This window comes from Phalacrocorax aristotelis, chromosome 1, assembly GCF_949628215.1.
Source record: "Phalacrocorax aristotelis chromosome 1, bGulAri2.1, whole genome shotgun sequence".
NCBI lineage: Eukaryota > Metazoa > Chordata > Aves > Suliformes > Phalacrocoracidae > Phalacrocorax > Phalacrocorax aristotelis.
The window spans coordinates 27,537,530-27,561,347 of NC_134276.1; the positions used below are offsets into that span (position 1 = coordinate 27,537,530).

General features: G+C 44.5%; 1 protein-coding gene across 7 annotated transcripts; it reads left to right on the forward strand.

Annotated features, from left to right (window-relative positions):
* Nucleotides 1-692: 692 nt before the first annotated feature.
* Nucleotides 693-15,019, forward strand: SERTM1 (serine rich and transmembrane domain containing 1). 7 transcript variants are annotated; one of them, XM_075085334.1, is made up of 4 exons: nt 794-1,234; nt 1,323-1,467; nt 7,848-7,946; nt 14,314-15,019. In XM_075085334.1, the coding sequence occupies exon 4, from the start codon at nt 14,498-14,500 to the stop codon at nt 14,819-14,821; it is 324 nt and encodes a 107-aa protein (XP_074941435.1). In that variant the 5' UTR covers nt 794-1,234; nt 1,323-1,467; nt 7,848-7,946; nt 14,314-14,497; the 3' UTR covers nt 14,822-15,019. The 7 variants fall into 7 exon arrangements, with proteins under 7 accessions (XP_074941460.1, XP_074941445.1, XP_074941435.1 ...); XM_075085344.1 differs by lacking the exons at nt 794-1,234; nt 1,323-1,467 and adding an exon at nt 725-776; XM_075085328.1 differs by lacking the exon at nt 794-1,234 and having other exon boundaries at nt 1,241-1,467.
* The last annotated feature ends 8,799 nt before the right edge of the window (nt 15,020-23,818 follow it).

The following is a 23,818-nucleotide window of genomic DNA, read 5'->3' on the forward strand; positions in this document are numbered from 1 at the left end:
TGCTCCTGCTGGCCACACTGTTCCTGGTACAAGCCAGGATGCTGTTGGCCTTCTTGGCCACCTGGGCACACTGCTGGCTCATGTTCAGCCGGCTGCCGACCAACAGCCCCAAGTCTTTTTCCACCAGGCAGCTCTCCAGTCACTCTTCCCTGAGCCTGTAGCGTTGCATGGGGTTGTTGTGACCCAAGTGCAGGACCCGGCACTTGGTCTTGTTAAACCTCGTACAGCTGACCTCTGCCCATCGATAAAGCTTGTCCAGGCCCCTCTGCCGAGCCTTCCTGCCCTCGAGCAGATCGACACTCCTGCCCAGTTTGGTGTCATCTGCAAACTTACTGAGGGTGCACTCGATCCCCTCTTCCAGATCATTGATAAAGATATTAAACAAGACTGGCCCCAACACCGAGCCCTGGGGAACCCCGCCCGAGACCGGCTGCCGACTGGATTTATCTCCATTCGCCACAACTCTGGGCTCGGCCATCCAGCCTTGCCCGGACTCACACCGGGGGGACGCTGGGCAGGCAGTGCGTCCCCCAGCCCCCCGCCCCTGCAGCCCTGCAACCGCCCCGGGACCGAGGGAAGGGGCAGCGGCCGCCCCCGCCCCGCTCCGGCCCCGGCAGCGCCCCGGGGCTGGGGTCGGGGGTCGGCGGGCGGGCGGCGCGGCGGGGGCGGGCGAGGGGCGGGCCGGGGGCGGTGCTGCCGCCGCGCCGGGCGGGAGGAGGGCGGCGGGAGCGGGACCGGGAGCCGGGCTGGGGGAGCCGGAGCCGGAGCCGGGCGCGGTGAGCGGGGCGGCGGCGGCGGGCAGGGGGGTGCCGCGCTGCCGGTTGCGCCTAAGCCGAAGCGTTTCGGCGGCATCCGGCCGTCTCCCTTTTTAAGGGAGGTCGGCACTTTGGGTTTGGGGCGTTTTGTCTCCCTTTGCTTAAATCCCGGTGGGTTTTATTCGTGCCCGCGGCTTGAGCTGAGCCTCGCTACGGCTGGCCCGGTCCGCCGGGAAGTGTTGCTCGCCTTTGTGCAGCGCCGAGCACCGCGTCCCCCGGCTTCCCGGTGCCGAGCGGCGCCTTCCCCGCGCCGCAGCGGCTCTCCCGGCCGGTTTGGGAAGCCGCTCCGCGCAGGGGGAGCGGTGCCGGCCCTCCGCCCCTCACCGGCGGCGGCCGCTGCTCCGCCAGAGTCTTGCGAGCGTGTTGCCTTTCGTGCGCCGCAATCAAGGGCATTTGATTTTCACACGCGTTTAACCTAGGTACGTGTTAGGCCTGTGTTCGGTTGTTCCCAACTGTGTTTTGGAAAGAACTGTTTTTCTCCTTACTGACTTCGGGGCTTGTCATAAGTGCTTGAATTGAATGATCGCTTCTTCGTGTCGGAGAAATTGCTTTTGCTGGAGGCAGAGAGGGAAGCGCTCTGGGAGAGCGTGGGGACAGCATCGGGGGCCGCGCTGCTTCTGGAAGGAGGGATGCCGAGAGGAGGGAGGCACAGGTAGGTTTCCATTTCTGCAAGACGCTGCGGAGTGGGGGTTTGGTAGTGCAGAGCGTTGGGCCATCGCTGTGCAAGCACATTTTTGGCTCTGTGGTGTAAGCGTAGATTGCCACCCGTGTGCTCTTTCACATTGTTTGCAGGAAGATGACAGGAAAGGAATTGCTCCCTCTGCAAATAAATTGTAAAATGCCTATGCAATGTACTGGGAGAAGAGCTGAGCTTAGACAGCACAATGTAGAAAAAGAAAAGAGGATGGATGCACAAAAATGTGCCCTTTTCAAACACTTCATGTCTACCTAAAAGCTGCGGGCTGTTACAATATCATCTCAGTGGAGGTAATGAAGTTTGGGACAGAAAGCAAGTGAAGAAAACTCTTCCTACCCTTGCAAATGCTAAACAGTTAGAGAGAAACTGTGAAAATAGTGGTAGAGGGCTGAGCTTTTGCCACATTCATTTACATTTACATAAGCAAAGAAAATTAGGAATGCATACTGAGTATTATTAAATTTAATTCTGAGGTGAATATAGGAGAATGGGAAAAAGCTGAATAAAAGAAACATAGAATCCGGATCGTATAGGATGTACATGGTGCTGGCAGTTTTATTCTGGTAATGGATCCAGGTGGAGGGTCAATGTCTGTTTCCTTATGATTCTGCTTTTTACAGTAATTTTGACCCCGCTCTGACTTTTCTGTGCCTGAAGAGACTGAAATGAAGAGCAACCTGAAACCACCAGCCTCCTTCTCACTGCTATAATGCCTAGAAGGGCTTGTCCCCCTTAGGGATGGCTGCTGCTGGTTGTAGCTGAGTACGGGGTGCCTTCCCCATCTCCTCCTCAGACTGGGTCATCCGTATCACCCAAGGTTGGTGGGGGAAGGAGAGGCAGGCGTGTCGCTACCACCTCCCTCATGTTTCCCTGGCTTTCCTCCGCTCTGGTGTGCAGGCTTGCCTGCCTGCAGACTGCTGCTTGCTATATCCAGTACGTGTGCGTTGCTGTCAACAGGAGAAATGCTACAGGACCTTGAATTGGTGGGGAAGGGGTCCTGGCCTATTTTAGCATCCAAGCCTACTCTGATACTATCACCAAGTAGGTGAGTGTATGTATATGAATATATTTGGTTTAGGAAGCTATTGCTGTTTGCATTTTGTTAACCTTTTCAGACGTAAAAGGCTGACTGGGATAGCTTGTGTCTGCCAAGTGTCTTGGTTCATAATTGGGTCTTACTGGTGCAGTGCAAATTATAAATGGTATTCTTTAAATTCCCCATCAGAAGCAGGAAGCAGTGCAGTTTTCCTCCTGGCGCCCCATCTACGCAGAAGCAGAAGAGGAATTAGCTCAACTGTAGAGTACATCCAGAAGTTACTGAAAAAATCTGATGTTTCTGATAGGTTTGAGACTTGGAATTGTAATACTAAAAAGTCAAGGCATTTTCACCTCTACCTCCTGCACTCTCTTGCAAGTGCTCCTCCTCTTGTGTCTTCGTGACTGCGGTTAGCTCCTTCATCGCTTGCGCAGAGGAAATCCTGTTACGGCGTAGTCGATCCACAGCGCTGCTGCAAAAACCCACCTCTTAGCCTGCCGCTTTGGCTGCATCTCCCCTCTTTGTCAGTCCTTCCACTGCTCCCCCTTCTCCTCTGCATCAGACACGTCAGCCGCAGGCTTCACTTTCAAGTGTCCTCAATAGCCATCCTGTACGCGATGTACCACCTCATCTGCCTTACTAAGACTTAGCCCCTGGGCTTTGATCAGCCCGTGCTCTCAGCATCTGTCTCCCTCAAGCTATCACCTTTGTATTTCCCTGAGCTTCCTTTGAGCTTACTTGTAGCTTTGTATAGGCACCTTGTCCATCATTTTGTTAATTTCCTTGATGTGTCCCAGCACGTTCGCTTTTGCCCTGATGCCTTCAGCGGCTGTCTGGTGAGATGCTGAGACAAGCCCTCACCTGTGCTGCCACCCATCCCTGCCACTGGAATTAGTCTGGCCCTGGATTGGAGCACAACAGTGTCCTCTAAAGCTAGGAGACCTGAGAGGCAATGTTGATCACTCTATCTAGCACCAGAAGCTCTCCTTCCATAGTCTGTTATCCTCACTTGCTCTTTTTGGCATTTCAGGTGCAACCCTGCCCCCTTATGCTTACACATCACAGCGTGGTTCACTGCAACTCCCTTTGCAAGTGTTGTATCTTTGCCTAAGTTATTGCAGACTGTTTTGCAAACAGTGACAATATGTAAATAGTATGCACACAAATACAGATTTGATAATGCCACAGTCTCCTTGTCAAGGGAGGACATGCAGCCTGCGTTGGTAAAACAATGAATGGTGTGAGGATGGAGATGCTTTCTGATATACGTTGAGGGGAAACAGAGAATTGAAGGAAAAGGCTGTTTTCTTACATCTCCTGGTAAAGCAGGCTGAGGCACCTGTGTTGGAAGCAGAGTTATAGCAAGCGGCATTGCTGTGATAGCACATCTGTGCCTAAAATTCAACAGAAACCTCAGTTGGTACTGAAACTGCTTTTTTGGGGAGAAAAGATTCTGAAACAAAACGATGTGTTAACAGGGGTTTCTGTTGAATCAAGCACACAGATTTCTGTTGTAGCTTTATATTGTGCCAGGATTTCTAAGGAGGTTAAAATGAAATCTGCTTGACATTTTAGGGTTTGATGTGGACCATATACTTTGTTTGTTTTTATAAAATATATTGAAGCCTTTGTGTCAGCTGAATTTTACCATAGGAAAGTGTTTCCTCATTACTCTGGACTCCACTTACTGGGTCACAACTTCATTAGTCAAGCACTAATAACCCCCTTGACTAGCAAAGATAAGGGCTACTTACTGTTCAGCAGAGCCCCTTGCTGAATTCTGCAGGGAGGGCTCCTGAGACCTGCTGGCACGACTTGCCCATGGGGGGTGGGTGTGCCCCCATGGAGTTACCAGAGATGTAGGCTTTCAGCTATGCTCCTGTGTGCAGGCACCTCTGGTATCACGCAGGATGTTGTGCCGCAGCACTGGAGGGGACAATAGAGACCTTAAATCCATTCACTTCCAGATCTAGCCACATTTTGTCCTAAAACTGTATTCCTGGTAGGTGTAGGGGGTAGTGCCTGATATTTTGGAGGGTTTTTCCCTCTCTACCCAGTGGGATGCTGAACCTGAGCATCTGAGCCCTGCAAGTTGTTAGCTTCACAGGTGGGTGTGATGGAGAATGAAAGCAAGCTCTGATAACAAGGACTGCTGGCCCTGGGGCTTGGTATTTTGTCTGGTAGGTTTCACTCTAAGTAAACTACGTGGAGGAGCTGGAGCACTGCCCCATGAGAAATCTGGGCGGCTTCAGGGAGAGCGAATGCTGTGCACAGCCCTCTACTGCATTGGCCATTTGGCCCCAAGCCTGGAGCCCAGCGCCGGTCTGCTTGTGTCGAATGCAAAAGGTGCTTATTGGGAGCCCATGTTAAGATTCAGGTGTGAGGTAACAAAGCTTAATTAACTTCTGTTTGTTCTGAGACTTAACTGCACCACTGCCACCCTACACATGCTGGGTGGCATCCTCCTGAAAGGCTTGTCAGTGTTGGTGGGATGCTCCACACACCTGCTTGCAGCCTTGGCAAGGAGGGGTGGCAGGAAAGGGATGATTCAACCATGAAAGGCGATGGCAAGGCAGAAGCAGCTGAAATACTTTCATATACTTGTTCCACTGAGGGAAACGGTCTTTAACAGATTTTTTTAACCTTCCTTTCTTTTTGCCCTGTGGAAACGTACACTTCTAATCAGTCATTCTGTCCTGCACTAAATTTTCTCTTCAAATAAAACTTTTGAATATGAGGTTGCACAAAGTCAATAAGTCATTCCACAAAATCCAGAAATTAAGGAATCCTGATACCCGCCAGTTCCTCCCTCTTCCCTGGCTAACCTTGCCCTGGTCCTGCTTCCAGCCTGCAGTCTCTTACTTTTGCAGTGACATCTTAGTGGCTGTGTTTGACTGTAGAAGTCAATTACTGAGACCTAAAGCTAGAAGGGAGAACGAAATGGGTGTGTGAGCCTTCGTTTCTCCTCTTCCTGATCATCTGCTGTCATTAAACTTTAGGAGCTTGCCTGTCTTTGAGGTTTCTGCCCGGGATTGAATTTGTCTGAAGGTGGCCAACAGGAACAAAAGTTATTCAGAACTGGAATAAAGGGACTAAAGCCGGGACTTGACACTAAGAAATTAAATATGACCCATCACTATGGTCAACAAAGAGTGGGCTTCTGAGTTTCTTGTGCTTTTTTTCAGTAACCTGTAATTTTTCACAGGAAACCTTCAACAAAAGTGGGAAATAAATATTCTCAGCAAACCAACACAGGATAGATACTGATTTCCCTGACGACTGTGTGTCCTTTGGGTGAGATTCAGACTCACGCTCCTATGGGAAGCAGGACCAGGAGGGCCCTGTTTTCCCATCTGAGGTTCCAGATGCACAGTGATGAGGGTCCTTTCCTCATTCACATCCCAAGAGATACAGGGAACAGATAGGTCCCTGTTCCCCACATATCTTATTGGCAATGGGAGTGAACACAGTGTTTGGGCCAAACCCTGCTCTGCTGGAACATGGTCAGTGTGAGCCTCGGCTGTGGGCTAGTGCTGCAGCTGAGACCGTGAAAATAGCTGTGAAGGGCATTAAGTGATTGCAAAAAAGGATGAAGGATTGTGGGATACAACTGTGTATGCCAAGGGGTCTCCTGTAGATAAGCTACTTTATGTTCCAGTCCAGATAGTTCTGTGTTCTTCAAAGGTAATTAAAAGCTCAGACCTCTCCATCTCACTGTGTACGCTTGCCATTTGAATATGAATGCACACATTTGAAGAGTCTTGAGGATATATTGTGTTTTGTACTGCATCTCTGGTGTGTTTAATCAGCTCAAGATTTGGTAGGCTCTGTTCCCTTCCCCTGCCAGGGCTTGGGGCGTTGTATTGAATGAAGGGCTAAATGGGCAAGAGCAGTGTTCTGTGTATGTGGTGGGGAGAGGGACTAAAGAAGATCCTGTGGAGATAGAAGAGAGCTGGAAAAGAAGAAAAATAATTTATATGTGTCTTGTTTGAAGATAAAGTCCCTGTTGCAGAGATTCGTGACTCTTTCCCCAAAAAGAGCCAGGGAAAAAAAGAAAGGAAGAAAGGGAAAGGAAAGGGTCTGTGCTACAAGCAGACAAAACCGAGGGGTGTAGGATCAAGCTCTTTGTTACGTGAGGCAGATTTGCCAGAGAAAAGGTATACAAGGGCTGATGCATCCCCCTCTCCATCCCAGTACCGCCACCTGCCTCAGCCTGCGTGCTTCTGGGCAAGGCAATGGGGTGCATGCCCTCGCATCCAGAGGATGTGCTGGGTCCATCCCTGGGGAAACGGACCTCAGGGTTCACCTGCAGCCTCCTGCCTCTCCTTCTGCACGGTGCAGTGGTGAGGAAGCTGCCCGACTCCCTTGGGGTGGAACATTAGTATAATCAGTGTTATCAAAACATTTGGATTTCAACAATGCTGACTTTTAACAGCGGCACTAGATAATATTCTTTATTGAACTTGGACAGGCTTAAACCATAAGTGATTCAGTGACGGAAGGGATGAAAGCAACACAACAATGCATTAACATTCATCCCCAGAGATCTGCTTCTCTAATGCAGTTAAAACCAAATGTGCTGAAAGGGTAGAGCTCTGAGATATATAATGATTGTGCAAGTGTCTCTTCTTTCCCGGAGGGGAGGATCTTTTTTGAAAGTAACCCTACTTTTGCTTTAATCTGCATCATCTGGGATCGTTTCTTCATATACAAACAATTTAATTTACTTTATTAAAGACAGGTCAGGGGCCACGTTTTAATTTTAGGTATTGAATGAATGTAGCACACAAAAATCTGCTAGCTATCCTTGTGCATATACAATATTCAGTTTGAGGATTTCAGGTAAGTGAAATTAAAGTGCAGATTGTCTGAAATAAAGACAATAAATAAATAATTGTGTAATCCAGAAAGGTGTGATTCCTGGCAGGAGTCTTTAGGGGATAATGCAAAATGAAGTGGAATGCAGCTACAGGGCTCTGGTGCTTAAAGCAGTGCCAGGGGACAGCAGGTTATCTTGGTCTTGAAGCACTCTGCAAAAGAAGAGGAGAAAGGTGTTATCAAGGCATGGCTGTAAAGCAGAGATCAAGAGATAAGCATGGTTTTTATATTATACATGCAGTGCTGTAACTGGACAGTAGAAGGATGTGGCTAGCAGGAATAAAACACAAGCCAGGATTCCAGTCGGTTTGTTCTGAAATTTCTGGTACCGAGAGCAGTCAGAATTCAGCACTTTTCATCCATGTCTTTTTGTTAATGTAGTTTTTACTAAACTCTTCAGCTTTGATTTGCTTTTTTATAGGGGCTTTTCTCAGTATGCAGTCCCTTTAGATTTGGGCGTGATAACTAACGGCATACTGTGCATTGGACATTTGGCTTGCATCCCCATATCTTCCTGCCTGTAAGTATTTTATTCATTCTTTTTGCTTGTTTTTCTCCTACTTTTAAATAGCAGATTCAACTGACAGGCTCTGTGTCTGCTCCCAGGTCATTATGTCTTTGCTATACATTGATATAATCTGCAGATCCATGGGAAATGTAAATGATACAAGCATTTGACCCTATCTGAATTAATCTAAGTATCCTTATGGCTCTGAGACTTGCCTTTTCCCAGCCCCAGACAAAACCCCAAACAAAATATAACTTGATTTTAACCTGCAACCAAGCCATCTGGGCACTTGTCGTCTTAGATTTTTAAAGTCATAAATTTAAATCATATTAAATCATAATAAAAAATGAAATTAGATCATAAATTAAAAGGAAGACTTTGCTTGTGGCAGGAAACAGTTTTTCCTTTTCCTTGTGTGCACTTTTTCATTGAGTCAGTTGGTGTCTGATCCTGTTTCCCAGCAGAGAGGTAAAGGGATTCTGTGCTCCTGGCGGGTCCATCTGTAACAGGAAAAAGAAGCATCCTACTTGCTTGTTGTCTTTCAATTGCCAAAGCAATTGTGCAAGAATAAGAAGGATCATATTCTTGCTGAACTCCAAGTGAGCAGTCATTCTTTGCCTTTCATACCTAATCTTTCTACATTTTCAATGGAATGAACTGTTGCTCACTTCTTTTCTGTCTAGAGCTACTGTCTAATTTAATTGCATGATGTTAAATCGCCAGTTTTCCAGTCTAGAGCAAATTGCCTTTTAAGGCTGAAGGGTTCCCTCTACGTAAAGTTCATTCAGTCCTTTGGTATGAGCATGCAAACATATTTTTAATGGTATTAAATGCTTTGTGTTACATGCTAGCTAGAAGGACCATATGCAGTTATATAGTCCTATATGCTAAAGGAAATAAATGTAGAAAACAAAGGCGGTGAGGGGGAAGATGAAAGAATTAAACCGGAAGCTTGCTGGCCTTCATACATACATGGAATTAGCAAAGGCCAAGATAAATTTTTATCTCTTTAATAGATCTAGTGAAAACTTGCTTCCAGCTTTTGGATTTAATTGCTGTGATAACAGGACTTGCCGGGGCGACACACCTTTAGGAATAAGGACGCTTCGTCCTGGAACTGGCATCACCGTATCACCCGGGAACCCGCACAATCCTCCTCCTGCCTTTTCTGACCTGATGCTGAACAAAGGAGAGGTGGTTCTGATTTCAGGTCATGAGGGGATGATATCATTATCTGCTCACTCCTGGCTTTAACTTTTCAAAAGGGCAAAAGAGAGCAGAGAACACACTTGTGAGTCCTTTCATAGAGATAATCAGTGTCATCTTTAATAAATGTCCTCTGCCTCCCCTCTGCTACTCAAAACAAAGAGCTGTCTGCCTCCTACCAAGCAAGAGGTTTTTGCACAGGCCTGGAGTACCATTTTGCAACTCATCTCCCTTTCTTAGCCATTTCCTACCAAGATTAATGGCCAGTAATTTCAGTGCCATTTAGGATCTGCCAACCACCAGATGCTCCCCATCAGGGGGATGGTCCCAAGTCATCTGTTGTGGGCACATTGTTCTTCTAGCATAGGGGTGTGCTTCTTTGACCCTCATCTCTGTGTCCCCCAGGACACATGTGCATACAGCTGGATCTGCAGGAGGACAGTGTGTGCAGAGATAATGAAGCCTGGTGGCCAGAGGCTCCTTCTTCCAGGATCCATGGGCATCTGGCATGGGCAGGCTTCTTTGGCTGTCCTGCACTGGGTCAGTGAGTGACTCCCAGCCCTCCAGAGCCCTCCATTTTGAAGAAGATGGTAGAAATGTAATCATTCTGTTGAAGTCATCCTCTGCTTTTCCGTATACGTTGGGCTGAAATCAGCCAAAGGGTTATAAGTTTTTAGGGAAGGAAGGCAGATAAATTAACAGCATATTGATGTCTGACAGGATGAGGGACCTCACTGTTGTAACTATGGTAAAAGCAAATTAGGCTCTCCTCTGGTAGGAGTTGTTTACAATACGGGCTTTTTAGACTACCTTCTACCTGTAAAGAAAGAACTGATGGAAGACTGTGACAAAAATGTTAGCTTACGTAGCATAAACCTGCTGCATTTCTTTGATGTTAGTTTGCCTCTCTGATTAAACATTTTGAAGCCTCTGAAACAGTCAAGGTATTTCTCAGCTTGTAGTCACAAAAAGCCAGGAAGAAACAAGAAAACAGAGTGCTTATCTATGGCTGATAAACTCCCAAGAAAATTAATCTACCAGACTTATCTTTGTTTCCTCTTCCTCAACGTTTAGGGCCTCAGTGGTTGTGAGTATGCTCCATTAAATTACATTTCACTAAGCCTGGAGAAATAGAGGTGTTGCATCAAGATATGCAGAGAAATACAATACAGGCAACTGGATGGTAAAGAATTTATGACATTGGGATTATGAAAAAGCCCTCTGATTACTGCATGCCATCCTGGAGTTCCTCTCCATCTCCAGTCATCTAGCAGTAGCACTTTAAACTAAGTCTTTGCCTAAAGCCAAAATAACTTTCCAACAATAGACAAGGGATAAGTAGGGACCACTACAGAATTTGAAAACTTTGGTTCATTAGTTATATTCCTTGATGGGTTTATGGCTCTCGGAAAGACAACAGGTTTATTGCATTCAGTCACTTTCAATTTTACCATTATACTTTGAAGTCAGTGACAAAATTCCCAGTCATTTTTTTGGGACCAGGTTTGGGCTTGATGTTTTGATGTTGTTCTGTTTAGTTTTCAGAAATGCACATAACCAATTACCAAACAAGAAGGTGAAGCTGACATCTGGCTTTATTGGGGTTGTTTCTTTGGGATGATTAGGGGAAGAGACAAATGGTTATGCCACTTAGCTGCTTCTCCCAGCAGAAGCAGGAACCTGAGCTGAAGCAGTAGCTGTGGTGCACTAAATAAAACTGCTTTTGGATCCCCCTCTTGAAAGCTGGGAGGTCTGATATGTGGCATGGAAGAGGTTTGTGCAGCCCTAGGACATGTCGGTCCAGAACAGCATTTGCACCCCTGGCCCATATCGCTGGCTGAGCTGGCCTGGATGTTCTCCGGCAGGATTGCAATGCTGGAACAGCGCCAGGGAACATTGTCAGGGATCAGAATCAGATCTATTTTATTTCCCTACACTTTTTGTAACTTTCCTGTGAATGTTACTCAGATGTCAGGACCAGATATGTTCACACTCCATAGGATTTTGCTGTTTTACTCCAACAGGGTATGGGTGGTTGATAAAAATCCTTTTAGACTGAGCAGGACCTTACGCTTCAGGTCCATATTTTCAAATGTGTGATTAAAACAACACAGATTTTTTTTCCTAAAATACTACTCAAAAAGCCACTTTAGCTGAAGCTACATTTTATAGTAAGATTAATTTACACATCACATCACCACACAGTGTGAGTGAGGCAAGTAGAATGTGGGCCATATAATTTCGAATCAGAGTTTACTGTGCCTCTGATCTCACTACAAAATACTCTGTTCAAAATAGCCCAACTGACATTGTAAGACCTGTAAAGGCTGTGATCTAGCAAAGCACTCACACCTCTGCTTAACTGTGAGGTTCTGATTAGTCCTGTTTAAGACCATAACTTTTCCACTAACTTCAAAGAAAGTCCTATGCCAAAGTTCTTCCTTGTGCCAGGGGCAAAACTGTTAATTGTAAAAGTTGAATGTAGCGGATTTCAAATTTGTGAAGAAATTAAAGGATTTTAACTTCTGGCATGTTAAAGAATTTATGTGAAATAATTCCTGAACTTTTTATAAAGAAATTTAGTTAATAATGGAACTGCTTTGCATTATGATGAGTAATCAAGGATAAACATTTTCTCTATCAAAGCTTATCTGTTAAAAAGGATAAATTTGCTATAACACACTTAACTGCTTCCAGAACATGAAATGAACACATATTGTTCCATTAGTTAATTTTGGATCACTAAATTAAAGACAGTTCAAACGGAGTATAATCTCATAAGGATCTCTCTTTGTTGAGTCTGTTGTGATTTATTTCACGAGGTACTGTTTCTTGTGGGGCTAAATACTATCAAGGTTATACAATGGTTATATTTTAGTATATTTTATGCATTAGTATGAGTTATATACCACAAGGGTAAGAATATTTTTATCTGGTATTTGCAGATGCAGTTTTGTACTCCTGCATATCTTGTAGGCTATTAGGGTGCTTGATTAAGACTACCAAAAGCTCTGCAATAAAACAATAAATGCAATAAATAAACAATAAAATAACATCTGGGATGTAACCGCTTATCCATGAAAACATGGACGTGTATGTACTAGTAAGTTAATCCAGGCCAGGGCATAGGCCTGTCATTATCTCTCCTTTTGAATTAGCAAGCACACCTCCTGCCATGGTTTTGGCCAGCCAGCACCCTCCAAGCAATGCCTGGGCATATTTGGGGCTCAGATTGGCCATCATTCATTCCCAAAGGCAGCCGTGATTTGTCCATCCTGTCCATCGGGATAAAAGGGAGTTTAGCCATCTTGATGCAGTGTGCCATACAAGTTGTCCCTGAGACCAGAGAATAGCCTTGACCTGTTTTATGTAGTAGTATAGATGTAGTTCTGAGGTATAGAAAATAAAATAGGGTTTAAAAACGTAGAATTAGATTCTACTTACTGCTTAATGTAATCCTTGTTTACTCAGGCACTTAGGGCTTTTTATGGCATATAGCGTAACCTCCTAAACATAATATACAGTGCAAAAGTATAGTGAGTAACTATGCAAATAACTTCAGTGACTTCAAAGCAAACTTCTTAGCATTTTCAGTGGGTGTCTTAAAAGCTTCTGCATCCTCAGAGAAGAAAGAACACCAGCAGAAAAGTACCTTACCCTTCTTCAGTATCTTTAGGTCAGGTTGGGGCTTCTGTGGTCCCACCTAGTGTCTAAAAGTGTCGGCCTCTTGAAGAAAGAGGTACTTTACTAATTTAGCAGAGGTAGCATATTTAAAAGAAAAAACTATAAGGCAGAACGTTGCCAGGAACAGTGCTGGGACACTTTCATGGAAACTCAGCGAGATACTTGGGCAGTTGTGTCACACACAGAAGGAGAGACTCCAGATAGTCAGGTCTTTACTTTAAGGGCCTGATTCTGTCTCCCTGCCTGATGCTGATGGTGTTTGCTCTCTCTGTTTCCATGAAAACCAGCGGGGTTTTCCTCAAAGCCCCAACTGTGAATTAGAGATAATTGTATTGAACGGGGACCACAGGACAAGATCAAAAGCAAGATCAAGCTGAGAGGGACCACAGCGAACGTAGTTCTGTATGGATGTTGTCTTCCTAGTGGGAGGAAAGCTTGCCACCTTTCCCTGTAGTGCCTGAGTATCTGCAGTGAGAGGCTGACCATGGATGGATGGATAGAAAAATTGCATGTGGACAATTATATGCAGAAAATGAGCTTCATTTCCTACCCGCTTGCACCTTGCATTATCTGTTTTGTATCAGAACAAAGGCAATGGCCGTGTAATTCAGCTACAGCACGTCAGCTTTGTACAAGCAATTCCCCATCACCAAACCTTCTCGTATGCTTCCGGACTGCACCTGGGGACTGACTACATCAGTTTAAAGCAACTTAGCATACCCTGATCTGCTCGTCCTGTGCTCCTGAGTTTTGCCAGCACCCAAGCTTCCAGGTTCCAACACAAAGTGGCTGGAGGAAAAGCTTTTTCAAAGATGGGATCTCTTCACCATTAGTGTTCCCTGCCCTTAGAGAGTCCCCTCATGCTTGCTGAGCAGCCAGGGCTGCCTGTTCCCTCAGGATTTTGCTTGTAGGGGTCAGAAGCTGCAACGCTTCTTTGAAATGTGCCTGCCATTGAGACCCCCACAGCAGTGTTAGAGTGAGATGCATTTTGATCTTTGAAATCATTTAATCCATTTAATAAATATGTAGTAAGAAAGCAGGTCTGGGAGATTTTCTCATTCTGAGAACCTCTGGTAAGGCAGTGTAAAGTGGCTAATGGTAGTGGATTTGTCATCCGTTGCAGTGCTGAGCAGCCTTGCTCTAGGTTGGAGAGCTGAAGTCTTGAGAAGGATTTTTTTATTCCTTGGCTAGCTGCTATCCACAAGACAAATTTGGATTCCAATATGTCCATTCCATATAAAGTACATTTTTGATTGTGCCATTCCTCAGTTAAACAACTCATGGTGGGGAAGGGTCAGTTTTAGTTCACTGATGGGTAGGACTTCTCCTAATCCCTGCATTTTGGAAAATAAAGATATATAGTTGTTAGCTAATGCTTTAAGAATTGCGGCTTGGTGGTAGGGAATAATTGTCTCAGGCACACATTAAATCGCATTATCTGACAGTAAATTAATCTTGCGTTGTTTTGGGTTTTTTTCCTTTCTTGCAGTTCTGAAGGATACAGTCTTACATTGTCCTCGGCTTGAACAGTAAAGGATAAATTGATCACTGGCTGAGTTGTCATCTCTTCGTTGTGATGGAAAAATGGTCGCCTAAAATAAACTCTTTGTTATGCTGCTAAAACTGCCTTTGAATCCAAGATTTGTTGTGATTTTTAAAACACAAATCCAAAAATGTCAGAACTCGACTCTTCATCTGGATTTGTAGGAAACACGGAAAATGGGACTTTTCTGGAGCTGTATCCCACATCCCTTTCAACTTCAGTGGATTCATCGCCTGGCCGTTTATCCAATGTCTATGTCTATGTTTCTATATTCCTTAGTCTCTTAGCTTTTCTCCTTTTGCTATTGATCATTGCACTTCAGAGGCTGAAAAACATAATTTCTTCCAGTTCCTCCTACCCTGAATATAATAGTGATGCGGGAAGTTCTTTCACTAATTTAGAGGTTTGTAGTATTTCTTCCCAGCGTTCTGCTCTCTCAAACCTTTCTTCATGAAACTAAATGAAAGAAAACACACGGGGAGTGGAAGAGCTTTGTCTAGTTTCTTGGGGACGTAGTGCATGCAACGTTTGCCTTAGAAGACTATTATGAAGAGGTGGCTTTTAAAGTTTCCTTAGGTATTTTTTTCTTTCTTTTTCTAGTCTTCACTTCCCCTTTTACTAATGTTCCTTTTCATTTTGGACAATGGATAATGACACTTCATCATCGTTTCATGCCTGTAATAGTGATGCTGTCTTTTTCTCACGCATACACCGTGTTCATTAAGAGTATTCCTGCCAAATTGTAATATGGTTCTAACTGGATGTGTCATTTTTCTGCTCTGGTTGTGACCCCTTCCCTGGTTTTAATTAACATGCTGACTACTTTTCTTTTTCCTTTTTTAATTAGATAAGGACTTCTGGATAAAATCCCTATTGCAAAAGTGTCAAAAATAATCTTAAATTATACAGTCCTTGGGACAAATTAAAGTTGTTGGTATTTTCTTTTTTAATTTTTATGTATTTTCAGTATTTATTGACGTTTATAAAACAACTAAAATCCATTTCTTGAAGAATGTTACTTTTGTTTATTTGTACTCCCAACTTATTCTGTATAAAGCCTCTGTATTTCAGTTTTTGAATCTCTTTGGTTAACTTAGTAAAGTGACTAAAATAACAATACTCACTGCTGAATGTGTGGAGGTATTTTTGGACCCTGTTGCATCTAATTTGCCTAATGACTTGTTCCTCCAGGGGGCAGCTTTTGCTGCTGAATCGTATATATCACAGAACTCCTTTGCATCCTTCACTGATCCTGTAGCTTATCCTTGATGGACACCAGTACAAACTAGTGGTTTCTTGTAAAAGATCTGCATACAACAACCATACCTGGTAACTGAATAGCTCCTGTAACAGTCCTTTAGGCACTAGATATTTGTACTCGTGTAAGCAGGGCCAGCAGGGACAGAAATTGATTGTAGTGGTGAGGACTTTCTGGGCCAGATTTTGTCCTGTAATTTCACAAACACACACTGGGGTGGAGAGGGGACGTGAAGTCATGTGATGGTCAGGCAGACCTGTGCTCTGTCACTCAGGAGGTGCAAAGTGGACCTGCAGAGGGTAGGAGGAGATGGGAAGAAAAAGGGCAGTGGCTCTGCCCCTTTTCTCCATTAGCATAAGGAGAAGCCAGAGATGAGGGGGTGAGAAATGGATGTTTCACAGTCTCACTCCTCTTTGGGATGCCATAATCTGGGTTACAATTTCCCCCTGCCCAAAATGTAACCCAGCAGTAAAATAATTAGCAGCATTGTGAAATGGATCCTGTGGTGAGCTGGGAATTAAATCAAGCCAAACGATCAAGGAAATTATTTGAAATGCCAAGTGTGACCTGCTAGGATTGCAGCCCCACACTGTGCGGTGCGATTCCTTGCTGCCCTTACTGCACTATGTGAGCACAGCCTGGTCCTGCCACTCAAGTCCACGCAAATTTTGCTCTCATGGCAGGATCCAAGTCACTGGAAAGACCCAAGGAAGGGTATGGAAATGTCACTGCCATTTCTGCTGCTGGCATAACAGCACGTGTAGCTCCAGGCGATGGGCCGGTCTCGGCAGGAGCACAGGGCGACTGCTCTCCCCATGCACAGCACTACTGCCCAGCAGGCTGACGGGTTAGGGAGCTGCAGAAGACCTCCCGACCAGATTTATTACAAATACCCTCCCGCCGAGCAGTCAACGCATTCATCAACAAGACACGTTCTGCCATTAACTACACAGGCTCTAAAAGAGAACTGTGGGAAGCCCGGTGTGAATGTAGTAATTAGAAACACAGCTGTTGAGTGCCAAACAACATACAGATGATGCAGGATTCGGTGTTTTCAATTTTTAAAAGTGAATCTAGAATATGGTAAAGTGGTAATGACTTACAGTGGTGATAAGCTCCTTACAAAGGTCAAAGAACTTGCTGACTAATAAAGAACTTAAGCCTGCACATTCTTTGAGCCAAACTGGAATATTTTATTCATCTAGACAAAAATTTCTTGTAAGTCACTTTTCACCTTAATTGATGAGACGCCTTGGGAAAAAAACTATTTAAAAGGGATCAGGAAATATTATTCCCTTTCTGAAAGCTCTTTCAAATCCCAAACCTGTAACACAACGTATTTGTGTGTTGACTGGTAGATGAAAATAAATGAACTGTAAATCAAGATGGAGCAACAGTTCAACTATCTTCTCCTGCCTACAAAGTTGTAAATTAGTTACTTTCTTTGCTGCAAATGCAGGAATTTAATCAAAACCAGAGATGAGACCACAGGTTGAGATGGGTATTTGTTCCCAGTAATATATTTCCCATTACTAGTTTATGCTTGCAGATACAAAGACATTTAATATTACAGAATGTTGAAAATGCATTAGCTTTGTTCAGTGAGCTGTTGTCAAATTTTACAGGAGCAAAAAGTATTTTTCAGGCTGCACAAAGTAGCAGAGGTAACTGAAACCACGTATTTGATTTGGCTTTGTACTTTATTAGATTTTTTTTTTTTCCCCACTCTGCAGTGACATATGGGACTATATACAGTCATCATGATTTCAGCTGAGTTGCACCTGTTCTCGTCAGGACAGATTTGAGTAGAAACTAGTTGGATCCAACTGAATAGCATCAGGACAAGCCACAGGCAAAAACCACCACAGCATTTTCGAGGATTACTGAGTACTAGTTCTTCAAGAAAAAAAAAAAAACAAACAACCTTGAGAACCTGAGCTCGAGTTAACTTGAGCTAGAGTTGCAGGGATTCTCCACCATGGTAAACTGACAAACAGACTAGATTCTTAATTTTCATCAAATTTGTGTTTTCTATGTCTCCCTTTCTCTGTCTCCCCTTCTTTCTGTTACTCACAAATCAAACAGACCTGATAGGCTGGAAAAGTAGGCAGAGAGGAATCTCATTAAGTTCAGCAAGGGAAAATGCAAAGTCCTGCATCTGGGGAGGAATAACCCCAGCCACTGGGACAAGCTGGGGGCTGATCAGCTGGAAGACAGCTCTGCAGAGAAGAATCTGGGGTCCCAGTGAACAAGTTGACCATGGGCCATTAACATACTCTTGCTGCAAAGGAGGCCAAGAGCATCCTGAGCTGCGCTAGAAGAAGCACTGCCAGCAGGTTGAGGGAGGTGATCCTTCCCCCTGCTCAGCACCAGTGGGACACCTGTATTTCTGTATCCAGTTCTAGGCTCCCCAGTGCAAGAGAGATGTGGAGCTACTGGAGTGAGTCCAGTGCAGAGCTACTAAGATGATTAGGGGACTGGAGCATCTCTCATATGAGGAGAGACTGAGAGAACTGGGACTGTTTAGTCTAGAGAAGGTTCTGGAGGACCTCATCAGTATACTGATATATCCACCTCATGGGAGGGAGGAAGAAGTGGGAGCCAGGATCTTCTCAGTGGTGGCCAGTGACAGGACAAGAGGCAATGGGCACAAACTGAAACACAAGAAATTCCATCTGAACACAAGAAAACATTTTACTGTGAGGGTGGTCAAGCACAGGCACAGGTTGTCCAGAGAGGCTGTGGAGTCGCCACGTGTTGACCTGGGCAACCTGCCTGCAGCTGACCCTGCTTTGGGCAGAAGAGCTGGACCAGATGATCTCAGAGGTCCCCATCCATGCTGTGATTCTGCAATTCATGTCAGTGAAAAAAACTCAGCAGCTTCTAGCTCGCTGCCTCCTCTGATGTGTTTTCTCAGCGCTGGATCTAAGTAAACAACATCTTTACTAGGGGTTGATCTGTTCAGTAACTTATTACTAAAGAGCTACTCTGTTCTTCCTCCTGCCTGCAGCCACATGCTTTTCCAGCTTTTTCGTTGCCTTTTTGCAGAGTAGGTTCACATTTTGAAGCCAGCTTTTGCCCTGGGCCCCTTTTGATTTTGCTTTAGTTCAACAAATACAGTCCATTTAAGTGTAGTTAGTGAAGGAGTATCTGGTGAAGGATGTAGCAGCCTCTGTTTCTAAGACTATTGCACTGCTGGCCACCCTGGCCCTACTGTCTGGTTAACCCATCATATTTGTCTGTCATTGACGTTACCAAATTATTCCCATCCTGGAACAGTGCCACACTCTTCACATAGCAACTCTTCACCTCTGAGGAGAGTTTATTCCACTGAATCAATTTTTCTGCTTTCAGGCCTTCTCTGTCTGCCAGCTCACCTGAAAGACCTGAAAGATTTGTCTCTGTAAGCCTAAAGTCTTGTCTGGTTTTCCTACAAATACCTTTTAACTTGGGAATGATTCTTACTCTTCTTCCATGCAGCTTGTTCACCCTCCTCTTTCACTGCCTAACCCTGTGGTACTCTGATGAGGCTGAATCCCCATGGAGCATCGTGCTCCACTGTACTTGTGTTTTTTCCTTCAGAGTCTTTTTTTCTTTTTTTGTGAGATCACCGGGAAAGACATCTGTGTGGGAAGGTTATGTATGAAGTCCATATACCTCCCATTCTTCTTGACAGGCCCATTTTCACTGCATCTGTTACGGTTGTCTGAGGAAACATTGTGAATTACAGCCCAGCTGCTTCCCCAGCTGAATGGCCTTTTCATGTCTGCAGCCCCTCGTACACTCCCAAAGACAACGGCCCCACTCTGTGGCTACAGCAGAGGATTACATGCCCCAAATTCAGGGTACAAAAGCAGCCTGAAGTCCTTTTTTTTAACTCCACAAAATGTGGGCTTAGGTTTGCCTATGTCTTTGGCAAAACATAAAGCAGCCTTCAAGCTCCTTTACACTAAATGAACTATGTGATGCCAGCAAGTCTGACGCGCAAACAGGACCCACCTGCAATCACAGCCCCACTCTTATGCCATAGCTCCATAAAACTGGATCTCTCAGATCACGCATAAGTGGGGTGACCAAAACTGGCCACAACGCTGTCCCAGGCTGGGGTTTGGCCAGGGACACTTTGCTGATGCCAGATGAAGGTGTTTTCCTAGCTCCTCCCAGCACTGGAGATAAAAGCAGCATCAGCCTCCTGTGTATTCACTTTCAAGGCCAGGTAAGTACATCAGTGTAATCATGGTGATCACCACTGAGGTGACAGCTAAGCAGGACCAGGTGAGATAAGCTATTTTTCACTTCTTAAGGTGTTTCCTTTATTTTAGATCAGTGGGAGCCAAGTACCCACTGTAAGTCTGAAAATCCCAGCAGGCAGCTATCAGCATGTCTAGGAACTCTGTGAGTCTTCAGGACAGTGGACTGGGCTCCTTTGCATGGTTTAAGTTCACCTTCTGTTCCTTACGGACGGCAGCACAATGGGTGCATTTATTTCAGCAGTTAACATGCTCACCAAAAGTTGCAGCTTTAATACAATTAATCTCTGTGAGCAGCTTCTTTTAAAAAATTAGAAGCAAAAAAAGTCTAATTTTTAAGTACAATCTGATGTATCATTTTTTACAAACAAACTTCAAAAGTTTTCTTTGGAAAACTATTTTTTTTGCCAAAATACCTATTTCTAAAGAATAATGAAAAAACTATTTGGTTGAATTATTAAAAATGGAGCACTTCATTCCAGCTGTGCTGACATAAATATTTTTGCCCACAGATTTTTCTAGGTAAGACATTCTACTGTTTTAAGGGGCATATAATTACTCTATCCATTTATTTCTCTGCCTTATCCTCAATAAATGAGTATCTTCAATAAATTAGTACTTACATACAAAGCTGCACTTGCAATACTGCATACTGATTTGGTCCTAAAGATCAGTTCCTAGAATATATTTACACCTCTTCTTCTGTCATAAAGTATTATTAGTAAAGTATAAGATGGAAACTAAGCTGTTAGTTAATGAATTGCACCTCCGCTGCCTCTTCAACACACAGATCAGTTTGTCTTTTGTCTTAGAATTTAGTTACAGCCAATAGATTATTTGCATGGCTTTATCTTAAGCTTGGGCTCAGCAGTTGCTGACAAATAAGGAATAAGTGCAAGGGACATACTTATGTCAGAGGTTCCCTGTGTGGTTTGCTCAGGATGAATCCTGCTCCGGCTCCCTGGATGCAGCTCCAGCGCTGGGAACCACGTGCCAGGACTGTCTGCCAAGGTACCCCCATGAATGCACCCCTTTTCCCAAACAGCTTCATCAGGATGCAAAAGATGGAAGTAAACACTGAGGCTTGCAGATGATATTAAACTAAGACAAGCTGCAAGCAGCTGCCAGGACAAAGGAATAATAGAAAGGCAGCCAGAGAGAACAGAAGCATGGCAGGCAGCAAAATGAGATGCAGCCTGAAAAACATGCAAATTAATGTGTCTGAGGCAGAAGTAAACTGGAAAAGGTGCCTCAGGGCACCCCCCCAACACAGCCGGCAGGTCTGCAGCCCCCGTTCACCCAGTGCTACTGAAAAGGCTGGGGGACGGCTGTGACCGACGGCACAGAGAGCCTGGCCTGCATGCTTAGACCCAAGCCATGACATCCACAGGGAAGCATGGCTTCACCAAATGCATATGGCACTAATAGTGTGACCCAACAGGTACCTTGTCTTTTGGAGACTCTGAGTTGGTCTTTCCCATCCTACCACCTGCTGACATAGCTGTCTGTCCACTTCGGCACGTCTGGAACTAACTGCTTTTCAAAAACAGTTATTTACAAATCCAGAGAGGGCTTTTTGATGAGAAATACCTCTATCCTCACAGTAATTTTGCATGTTATTGTGAAACTGTTGGAAAACCCATAGGACTCTGCCTAGTCTCTATGGTAAAAAGACTGAAGAATGGGTAACATAAATTTTCAGTAGTTTCTTTAAAATAAAAGCTGCTTCATTGACTTCAGCTTCCATGCATGCTTTAAGAGGTTGGGTTTATTCAGAAAATAGCTCCTGAGTGAACATGTCATCGTACCGCTGCAGGGGTCATTTTCCTTCATTAACTTTTCTGTGTTTGAGGAACTTGCAAATACACTATTCCAGATTACACCCCTGTGTTATACTCATGAAGAAATGACCAGCTTTGCAATTTCAGCCATCAGCATGAAAACACGTGCTTGTGGGGAAAAAGGGTAACACCAATGCCTGATCCCAACAGTGGGTTAAAGGCTGGGTTAGATTTGCCAGACAATTTGGCTAGACCCAGGTGGTCCCAACTTTATGGTGTGTGTTGGAGGCATGGAAGAAACTGCCAGCCCTGCTGATGCAAAGCGAGGGGTAAGCCTGTGCTTTGCAGCAGGTATGGTGAGATCCTGCAGTCCTGTCCTAACTCAGAATGGGTTTCTAGCACACAGGCTCCCTCCTGCACTCTTCTGCATCCTCTGCTTTTGCATGGGCTGCTGGCCCAGGGCAAACCTAGTCCTTGCATAGATGCTCTGGAAGGACCGTGCCCAGGATCCTGGCTTGGGCAAGTCCATGCCACACATGTTTGATGGGCTCTGTGACTCCAGTAACCTCCCAAATAAACTCCATCCAGTGCCATAGGTGTGTTTTCTACCTCTAGGTGTTTCAGAAGAGCAAACCCAGTGACGTGCCCCTTTAGCAAGTATTACACACCCTTGGCCCAAGCTCTGTTCTCAGTTACTGATGTGAGCTCAGCAAAATTGTTCTGGAGACACACAACCAAAGAAAAGAAAAACATCTCATCCTCTGTTGTTTCTCATAACTGCACTGGCACCACAACTCTGTCAGCCCAGCTGCTGTCTTTGAGTGGTTTTCTGTGGCTGTTGGCATGTAGGGTCACGTGTTACTGACTAAAGGACTCTGCCATAGCCTCTTGAATCTCTGTTGTTTTCATCTAGTAAGCAAAGATTTTTTCTGGCTTCCATATCATAAAGACTGTTGCAGGTAGGTAAAACTGTTAATTCATTAATGTACACTTTAGCTGGCCTCAGTAGCTCAATCTACACGTATGTATTGACACGGGACCTAGCAGCTGTATGTAACATAATCAAACCTACTCCCAGAAAAACTTCCAGAAAAAGCTATTGGAAAACTTTCCATTGTGCTAGAAAACATTGAGGCTTATGTTGAAGGTAAAGATTGGTCTGACAGATTCATAATTGCTTGGATCTACTGAGAATTCAGAACAAGGCAAGCTGTTTGACCAAAGGCGCTTTCTAGTGTCTAACTCATCAGCATTCATTAAGTGGAAATGTAGGCTGCTGCGATGAAGAATATCAGATACAGTAACTTGAACTTCAGCAAGATCAAAAGCAATTAGTTAGGTACTAGAGGCAGAGTGCTTCATTCAAAGTGGAAGAGAAGACAGCAAAAAAAAATAGCTTTGCATGATTTTGCATTACAAAAAGTGATTGTAATTTTGTAATACAAGGGTGGTTACAGAGAGAAAGGGAAAATGGCAAAAATAGCAAGACAGACAGACTGTCTGATAAATGCTTTTGCTCAGCGCGGTTCCTCCTAGCTTCTGTCATCCCGATTTGTTCAAAATGGCTATCAAAAGGGCAGAGCTTTGCCACTGCTGTCTCCCATGCCCTAATCCATCTGAGTAGATGTCCTCTTAAAGTCACCCTGCTGGGATGATCTTCTACGATGGTTTTTTGTTTGCTTCCCCAAGGACAGATGCCAGCAGAGGGAAAAGTGAAAAGGAAAAACCAAGGAAGTTTTAGTCAGAATAGAAATGGAAACATAAACAAAAATGTACACAAATAAATATGTAGAGAATAAGAGAAAGAAAAAGGAGTTGGAAAAGATGTATAGATAGATGGAAGAGGTGTAAATTCAGTTCAAATTCTACCAATTTTTCCATAAAAAAAGAGAAATGTATGCAGAAAGTCAAGAGAAAAAAATAGAAAAAATATTACTTTGTGGCAAACCACCCACCAGATACTTCCTATTTACAACTAGAGACCCACCATGCAAAATAGGTAAGTGGAAGAACAATTAGGAGAACGGAAATTGATTAAGTGTTTGGGGACCATGGTATCTGCTCTGCCCGTGTGTTCGGCTGCTCCAGGAAATAAGCCAGAGGGAATGGTGAAAAAGGTTCACCTCTTCAGACAATAATGGGCAGGTGGTCTCTGCCTTCAG